General features: G+C 44.0%; 1 protein-coding gene across 2 annotated transcripts in view; it reads right to left on the bottom strand.

Annotated features, from left to right (window-relative positions):
* Nucleotides 1-10000, bottom strand: part of tenm3 (teneurin transmembrane protein 3) — a 223434-nt gene that overhangs the window by 23501 nt on the left and 189933 nt on the right. For both annotated transcript variants that reach the window (XM_076294042.1, XM_076294043.1), the window contains one exon: nt 5770-6019. In XM_076294042.1, the coding sequence (XP_076150157.1) occupies nt 5770-6019 (250 nt within the window). The remainder of the gene's footprint in view (nt 1-5769; nt 6020-10000) is intronic.

Genomic DNA, 10000 nt, shown 5'->3' with positions numbered 1-10000 from the left:
GTGTCCTCTCTCTCTCTCTCATTCCAATTCAAATTATCTTTATTGGCATGACAAAAAAACATTGTGTTGCCAAATCTTACACATGTGGTATAATTGTACAGATTTAAATAATAATAATAATAATAATAATAATAACAAAAAAATAATAATAAAATGTATACCAATTAGGCAAAATAATACAGTGAAGTAATAACAGAGTCTCTCTCTCTCTCTTCTTCAGCAACAGGTACATTTCTTTTCCAACCATTTTTGACACTCCAAATACTGGGTCTGTGCTTGCAATTATCTCTGATGTGGGAGGCCCTGGCGTGGCACAGGGGAGACTCGGTGAAGGCTGTGGGGCTACCCATGGCACAAGGATGCCGCAGGAAAAAAACAAATCAGACCCAGGAAAAACAAACAAAAACAAACAAAAAAAAACAGAACAAAGCAAAACAGTGCCTTGTGAGCTTCCACTTAAATGTGGCAAGTCCTTGAAGACTTGTTTTTTGTTTTTTTTTTAGTTGTTTTTTTTTGTGTGGAAACTGTAATGACGAGCGCTAAAGGGTTGTCTGTCGCTGTGAGGCACAGCCATGGAACACTTTACACTAAGCAAGCGCAAGAGGAGTTTAGTCTAATGAGAGAGCCAGCGATGGAGAGAAGAAGAAGAAAGAGATCCAGAGACAGCAGAGGAAATGGGGATAAGAGACCGTGAGAGAGAGAGAAAGAAACTAATATAAAACTGATGGGGGTTTTGGGAATGCACGTGGAGAGGCGAAGAGGGCACCGGAGACCACGCTGCTGAGAAGAGGCCCAGTTTTTTTGGCCGACAGTTGGATGGCGGCACAGACGTTCCAATATCCCCTGAACTTTACGAGACTCGCTGGAGAGACAGTCAATACAAGGTAGCCTTAATGACACATCTAAATGGAGCGAGACGTCTGCTGTGTGTGTGTGTGAGTGTGTGTGTGTGTGTGTGTGTGTTTGTGTGTGAGTGGGTGTGGGTGAGTGAGAGGATAAGTGCAAGTCATCGGGACCACATGAAGAATTTATTAACCATGAGCCCCTCAAACTCTTATTAATTCATTAACATTAATATGGACGAGTAGGTTATTGCTGCGGTGAAGTGTTGAAAAATGAGAGGGGTTCAGAAGGGGGGAGGACTGTGCTCTAAAAATAGCTCTCTTTTAATTCCAGGAATTTCACACTGGCTATAGAAATCAAACTCTTCGGATGAAATCCAAGGGTTGTGCGAGGTGACAAAAATCAAGAGAATAATTTCAAGAATGGCCTAGAGCATGTTCAGCCATAAAAATGACCTTTCCAAGAAGAATGGCGGCTTTGAACAATAAGCCTAGCCGCTGATACCCATCCCAGCACACCATTCCAAGCATCGCTCGCGCGGTTCACGACTGACATTTAAGAAAGGATACGGACGAGGCCAGAGCGCTTGTCTAAACAGAAATGAGCACACATGATGAAAAAAAAACCTTCTTCTGTCGAGGCCATGACTGCTTTCATCTCAGAGTTTCATAGGGAGGTTTCTCTGATGGTCACCAGCAGCAGAAGACTGTGACAAAACTCCATATTCCTCTCTCTGTTTTAGGGTCTCTCACTCTCTCTCTCTTTTTCTCTCTCGCTCTCCTTCATAATTCACTGCGTCAACCTTGTTTTTTCATGAAGCCAGAGAGACATGAGGATTCACCGGGATCAGAGAAAATCTTGATGATTCTGTGTGTGTGGGCCAATTTTCTTGCGGGATTTTAAAATCCATCCAAAGCCCAGAAATAAGAGTGTGATTTGTAGCTGTAGAATTGTGGTCACACATTTGACATGGGGAGGAAGGAGTGAGGGGTGGGGGGTAGACAACATTCACATGGGGAAGGACATTTGGCAGTGTACACAGTGACTCAAGCTTACCTATGTCTGAAATCTTTATTTCTTAGGAAATCGGAAAGCAAAGAGAGCAGGAGAAACAGGAGAGAAACATAATAGAAAAGCATAAATTGAGACTCATATACTCGAGAGCATACACACACACACACACACACACACACGTAACCTTTGAACATTCAAAAAGAATAAGGCAGAGTGTATAATAGATCTGGAAATACACACACACACACACACACGCACGCACGCACACACACATAAAATCCTACCATCCCAAAAAAATCCCCCCCCACACACAACTAAACACAAAAACACCAGCTAAACTGCTTTGATTAGCCAGCAAGGGTCTGTGCCTCCCATTCACCCTCCACTCATCAGCTATAATTCACACACACACTCACACACACACCCCTGTGTGTTATGGCCTGTTTCATGGCCATAACACCGCTCCGCTCTGAAAGCCTCACCTGAACTCCAAGCCTCGCCGTGCGTTCACAGCATATGCCCGGCCCCGTGCTCTCCTAATGGCCAATCGATTGTGGCGTGGACAATGAGCGTGGCGCTCCTAAACCGTGTCTTTTAGCAGCGGCGTGGGCCGTGCGCTTGGGTGGCACGCTGTGATTAGATGGTGCCCTGGACCCGCGCCTTTTCATTTACTCTGCCACCACAGGCAGAGGGCCTGCTGTTTAATGGGCCCACCTTCATTTAAATGGCTGCCATTAGCAGCGCTCCACACACACACACACGCACACACACACATACAAATGCACACACTTTCTCTCTCTCTCTTTCTCTCTCTCACCCCCACACACAAACACTCTCTTTCTTTCTCTCTCTCTCTCTCTCTTTGTCACACACACACACACACACACACACACACACACACACACACACACACACACACACACACACACACACACACACACACACACACCAGTGCTTACTGCATGCCTGTATGAAAACAAAACATTGGGCATGTATTGGCAGTTCTGCTGATACTGATAATGAAAGCTTTTCAGTGGCCTTTATGACTAATTTGTTCTGTAAAGCATCAAAGAGTTCTTACAAAGCGGACCCTTACCAGACCTGCGGCCCACCTTAATACTCTAGTCCATCTACACCCTGGCTCTTAATACTCTAGTCCAGCTACACCCTGGCTCTTAATACTCTAGTCCAGCTACACCCTGGCTCTTAATACTCTAGTCCAGCTACACCCTGGCTCTTGGTGAGCACATGTGTCAAATGCACATTACGCTTTTTAGGCAGCCATAAAAAAAGGAAAAGAGAGCATTACAGAGAAAGATGAGATGAAGAGAAAGAGTGAAGAGAAAGAGAAAAGGAGGGAGAGAGAGAGAGAGAGAGAGAGAGAGAGAGAGAGAGAGAGAGAGAGAGAGAGAGAGAGGGAGGATCATATACAGTGGGAGTAGATGAGGTGAGGGCAGAGATTAATGTTACTGTAACTGAAGTCAGAGAGAGAGATAGAGATAGAGATAGAGAGAGAGAGAGGGAGAGGGAGATAGAGATAGAGAGAGGGGGGGGGGTCCGATAGTCAGAGATAGAGAGATATATTGAGAGAGAGATTGAGAGAGGGGGCAAGATGAGATACTGGAGATAGAAATGGATAGAGAGGGGGAAGTGTGGGAGAGAGAGAGAGAGAGAGGGAAAATGAGTGGAGGAGCTGGAGAGGGGTGTGGGGAGAGGGAGGGAGAGAAAGAGAAGGAGGGAGAAAGGCAGAGAAAAGGAGTGAGAGAGAGAGAGAGAAAGGGAGAGAAGGTGGGATGAAAAGAGAAGGAGAGAAAGAGGGATAGAGAGAGAGTGGGAGTCAGGGAGGAAGGGAGAGTGTGAGGGAGAGAAAGAGTGTGAGGGAGGGAGGGAGAAAAAGAGGGAGAGAGAGTGTGAGGGAGGGGTGGCTGGGTGCTTAGTGTTGGGTGACTATGAGAAGAAAATGTATGACAGCTTGAGCTGGTGCTGATAGAGGAGCTGAGAAACAGATCTGATTTCAGCCCAAATGGCCATCCCCAGTCAGGGATGAGAGGACTCTCTAATAGTGTGTGAGTGTGTGAGAGAGGGGGCGAGGGAGTGAGTGAGTGTGTGTGTGCGTGTGTGTGTGTGTGTGTGTGTGTGTGTGTGTGTGAGAGTATAAGTGTAAATGAGAGAATGAGTGAGTGTGTGTGTGCGTGCGTGCGTGTGCGTGTGTGTGTGTGTGTGTGTGTGTGTGTGTGTGTGTGTGTGTGTGTGTGTGTGTGTGAGAAAGGGAAAAAGAGAGGACAGAGAATGTGCTCTGGATTTGATCAGTAGCTAGAGCAGTAATGTCTATGGGCCTGAGGATCTGAGTGGTCACATCTGGCCTCCTCGTGTGTGTCTAATGTCCAGTCCTGTCTCTGCAGGAGTCCGTCACACACACTGCTCATCCACACAGCTCAGACCACATGGATGAGTTCTCCAAATCATTTCCACAGCTAGCATGTTAACTAAAATAACATATGTGCTGCGAAATCATTAAAAACGGATTATTGCTTGAAATGTTGCATTAACTTTATCACGGTTAATCTATATAAAGAGCAATAAATTACTCTGCAATTATTAAGCACGTACATAATAAAATATAGTATAATATAATATACTAAAATATAATAAAAAAAATATGTAATAAACATAAATTCATTAAGTTAAATTAAATTAACTAATCAACTGTATAAAATATTGTTTTAAAATGCTTAAGCATTTTATTTAATTAAAACTTAATTAAATTTGAATGAATTAACATTACAATTACATGTAATTAAAATGAAATAAATACAATTATTTTCTTTTGCTAAATCACAATTTAAATATTTTATCACCATAGCTCTGTGAAACAGATATTTATGAGACATAATTATGAGATTGTGGGGGAATCTCTGGAAACATCATAATGATTATATATCAGTCCAGATATTTATATTTAGCTTGATGAGGACAGAGAACTGTATGATATGTAAGCAGGAAGATTCCTATAATGGAACCCAGGATCACACAAAACACACACAACACACACACACACTCACAAACACACACACACATACACACACACACACATACACACACACACACACACACACACAACACACACACTCACAAACACACACACACATACACACACACACACATACACACACAAACACACACACACAAACACATACCCACACACACACAAACACATACCCACACACACACACACACACACACACACACACACCCACACACACACACACACACCCACACACACACAAACACATACCCACACACACATTCTCAATGCACTTTTCCTTCATGTTGAGCCCCCGAGGGCTTACACATATGCACTCCCAAACACACACACATCCCCCCCCCCCACACACACACACACCCACACACCAATGCCTTTGATGTGGGAGCGCTGCTAATACGTGGGCTGCAGAAGTGCAAAAGCTGATGAGCGAGCGTGTCCAAAGTCTTTGCTTGCGATAGCATGAGTAATGCATGGCTAATGCTACAGACGGCAGAGCACCTCGGCAGAGCGGGCAGCAAGTCAGCACTCTCAGCCCCACCCTCTCAGCTCGGGGCAACGCAGGGGCAGAACACCTCCATGATATCACATCATATGGAGGAAATATTCCAATGCATTTTTTAAAGAAATATAGGATCGCAATAGAAGTAGTCTCTCCACACACGCCGGCAGGATAGCTCTAGGCACCAATATTCTATATAATAATTACATCCATCTATCCATCCATCTATCTATCCATCTATCCATCCATCCATCTATTCATTCATCCATCCATCCATCCATCCATCCATCCATTCATCCATCCATCCATCCATCCATCCATCTATTCATCCATCCAGCGCTCCTCCCGTGTCCTCCTCCACTCCTACCTGAGCTCCATGACGCTGGTGACGTTGCCGGAGGGGAAGATGCGGCGGATGTAGTTGAAGTCGCCCACGAACAGGCTTCCGTCGGCGCCGCATGCCAGGGCCACGGGCGCCAGCAGCTTGTTGCCGTCCGCCTGACCGTTGCAGCTGGGGCAGGAGATGCTCCGGCGCCGGCCGTTGCCCATGATGGTGCTGATGACAGGGGGCTGCTGGGAGATGAAAATGTTCTCACCATTCCCCTTATACAGGATGCCTGCCAGAATGGGAAAAAGGTCTTTTTGTTAGTATTCCACACCGGATGTAGCATACGTTCAGATTTATTATTGATAGATGGAGCAAGGACTGAAAATAACAGATGACTTTGTATTTTCATTTTTTTTTTATATAACTGCCAACATGATACAATTTCTTGGAGCACAGCAGTGTTCCTTTTCCTCTGTTTCCCAGCATAGAAAACAATGCTATGTATATAGTATCATGTTTGGGAGATCACATGCCTCACTTTCGGGTCAGTGGCAGTAATGTGGACAGGATCTGACCCACTGTCTGCCAATAAACCCCCCCCCCCCCCAAAAAACAAAAAACAAAAAAACAATTAATCTGCTTAACACCAAGCCTTCAAACACTCTTCGTCCTCCTCATCCTCCTGTTCCATCTCACCCCCTGTCCCCAGCTCGCTTCTCCCCCCCCCCCCCCCCCTCTCTGTATTCATGCCTTGCCCACGGGCCCAGAACATCAGCAGTGCTAGCTGCAGCCAGAATAAAAATGCTATAAATCAAATGATAATGCTGCACTTTCAGGGACTGTTTGCATTTCATAAGAGGGTGTAATTAATTTAGGCTTTGAGTGTGTTTATTCTCAGATGAATTTCACCTTCTGAAAATCAGATGAAAGAGAGGCTTAGAATGTCACAGGTGCAGCTGTAATAAGTCGGATGCTAATTTACTGGCTCTGAGAGTAGAGTATCATTGGTGGCTGTTTTTATTGATAAGCTGTGGTGTGTGTGTGTGTGTGTGTGTGTGTGTGTATGAATGTGTATGTGTCTTGAGTGTATAAGCGAGTGTTTGTGGGTGGGTGAAGTGGTGTTTTTCATGTTTTATATAAGTGGAAGTGTGTGTATGTGTGTGTGTGTGAAAGAGAGAGAGAGAGAGAGAGAGAGAGAGAGAGAGAGAGAGAGAGAGAGAGAGAGAGAGAGAGAGAGAGGGAGTTTGCGTGCATCCCTTGAGCAGGGCCGGGTAAACTTGAAGAAAGTGGGCCACTTTTCTGGCATCTCAGTGGGGTTCCTGCGCTGCAGCTTGCTGTGATTCTGATAGCGTCGGGAGATGAAACGCTGGCTCCGGGCATCATCTCCCAGTTTAAGAAAATGACCTCCAGAAAATGAATGCAGAAAGACAAGAGGGCTTTTTTGAGGGGCTTGAAAGAGAAAGCTGAAATGTGATCTAGCAGCTAAATTAGTGCCAGAATTTTGGCAAGTTCTCAACATGAAAGAAACACAGAGATCAAGTAGGGATATTAACATTCATTTAAAAAAAATAAAAAAATAAAATAGTTTGCCAATTGTTTTGCCAATTATTATATTCTATTCTACATCAAAAAAATGAAACATATTTTTTACTACTCTGTTTAAAGTTTGTGGTGGAATTATTTGCAAATTCCTATTCAGTTAAATAAAGATAAAAACAATGTTCAAACTAAAATAATAATATGGGTATATTCATTCAGGTTTTTAAGACATGTTTCGCCGACATGTTCCTTTATTAAATAAATGATGCCCGCAATTAAATGTGAGCATATATTTTAATTTGAATTGAATCAATTCTCATAATGAATGTGAAGTGCGTGGCAGTGTCTAAAGCACTGTCTGGCGGCGTTAGTGGTGCGAGGGGTGGAATGTTGCGGTGGGCCGTGGGGAGGCTGCTGATGGGCTGGCTTCTGAGCTGGGTCACGCTCTGCGCTAGTGTCCAAGCTCTCCCTCCGCTATGCTCACTTCCTGCCTTAACTCTGGGCACTTTTCATTTACGCCTGAGGGACATGTGTGTGTGTGTGTATGTGTGTGTGTGAGAGAAAGAGAGTATTCAATTTTGTGTGTTCCTGTGTGCATGGATGTGTATAAATGTGAGCATGAGTGTGTGTGTGTGTGTGTGTGTGTGTGTGGAGAGAGTGAGTGGTTGATTTTAAGGGAGGAAGGGGAGGCCACTGGCTGTGGGTCTGAACTCAGTGTTACTCAGCCCCAGTCCACAGTTTTGATTTGATCCAAAACACTGTGGTTTAATATCCTGCCTGAGGAAAAAGAACTCTGGCTTTGGCAGCCAGCCGCTGCGTCACACACACACACACACACACACACACACACACACACACACACACACACAGCCCAGATCTAATGGCATTATTGTCTGTTTTTACTCTAACTCTTAGTAGGGGGTAAATTTAGTCCTAAATGAACAAAGCCATTTTTGGTAGAATCAAAAAATAATGACGAAAAGAAAATCTTAATCAAAGGCATTCAGGAAAGGAAAAAAATGGAATCCTTAAAACATTATATTTCCTTTTTTTTGGTGTGTTTGAACCCACTATGATAAAAGCTCAGAAAACAAGCCCAGAAATAATACTAACCCCTTCAAAAACAACATACACGTGCATGGCACAGGTATAGGCGACGCCACGGACCAGAACACCAGAACAGAGCAGCCTAACATCAAACTCTCTCCCGGTGTCAATCACACCGCAGGGGGTCTTTTATCAAGCCCGAAATGAAACAAGGTGCGGAGAAAAGCTGTGCTTTTGATCTTTATTCAATGGAGATGGGAGATCAAGGCCGCCATCGCACAAGGATGGTCAGCCGGAATCACCGTGGACATTTGAGCCGCAACATTGCTGTCACATAATAGAGCTCCATGATGGAGTTAAAAACAAGCCCGCTGACATCAACTACACACATTCACAATCCAAACGGGTGAAAAACATCCATGGGAAATGTGTGTACAACTTAGCACTATACTTTAAAAATAAGATAAAAAAAACTTTTGGATTGATTTGGGAATTTGACTTAACTTTTTTTTTCCTTTAAGGAAAAAAGTAAGCACATACAGTGAGCTAAATACTATTTCCTTCTTTAAAACAAATTTATTAAATTAGTTATTTCCTAAAATTATACATAAATTAGCAGTGGAATTATAGGGATAAAAACTCATACTCAATTATAAGTAATGATCTTACAAAGGAAAAAAAAAATCCCTACATTTTAATTTATGGATTAGAAGTGTATTTTTTTCCCACACATTCAAACATGCATTTACAAAGTTCCACACAGATTTTTTTGTATGTTTGTGTGTGAGGAGGAGAGAGAAAAAGAGACAGAGAGCGAGTGGAAAACTGAAGAATGTGTTTTTTTTTTGTGTATATGTGTGTGTGGGTGTGTGTGAGTGTTTGTGTGTGTGTGTGCGTCTGTGTGTGTGACAGAGAGAGAGAGAGAGAGACAGAGAGAGAGAGAGACAGAGAGAGAGAGTGTGTGTGTGTTGGTCGACTACAGGGAGACAGGAGAGAGATGGATGCCACTAAAATAACATGAGCCACCACAAACCGCTGTCATCCACACGCACACACGCAGGGCTTAAATAAGACTCCACCACAGCCTGCCTTCTCTCACTGCCCTCCTCCCCAGTTTCCTACGGCAGGACACAGCCAAACAACCACTCCCTCAGACTCAGTCTCTCTCTTTCACACACACACACACACACACACACACAAACACACACACACACACACACACACGCACACACAGACGCACACACACACACACACACACACATAGGGAAACAGAGAGAGAGGGGGCGATAACACAGAGATGGAGAGAGAAAGAAAGCAGAAAAGGAAATAGAAAGGTGTTCGTTTGTGTGTGTGTGTGTGTGTGTGTGTGTGTGTGTGTGTGTGCATTTGCAGAGTTAGGGAGAGATGATGTCACAGAACACCAACTCCTGGAGAAACCCAATTGTGACGGCATCTTACCCCACGTAAAAGCGGAACCCAACTTGTGACCTCATAAAGGACTGGCAGCTGGATGCACAGTCATAGCGACGGAATCCTGAAGTATCCAGAACACTATTCTATATGTATGTTTCTTTTGATCTATTCAAGAGGGGTGCGGGGTGGGCGTTGGGGGACAGGTTGAAGGGTTGAGAGTTTAGTTTTCAGTGTGTGTTTGTATGAGTGAGAGTGTTTGTGTGTGTGTGTG

Source organism: Alosa pseudoharengus, unplaced genomic scaffold, assembly GCF_046254945.1.
Source record: "Alosa pseudoharengus isolate Yale_2024_CS ecotype anadromous, Long Island Sound unplaced genomic scaffold, YU_APseudo_1.1 YU_APseudo_1.1_scf_2, whole genome shotgun sequence".
Taxonomy (NCBI): Eukaryota; Metazoa; Chordata; class Actinopteri; order Clupeiformes; family Clupeidae; genus Alosa; species Alosa pseudoharengus.
The sequence above is the reverse complement of the archived record's forward strand: the minus strand, read 5'-3'. Positions and strand labels throughout refer to the sequence as shown.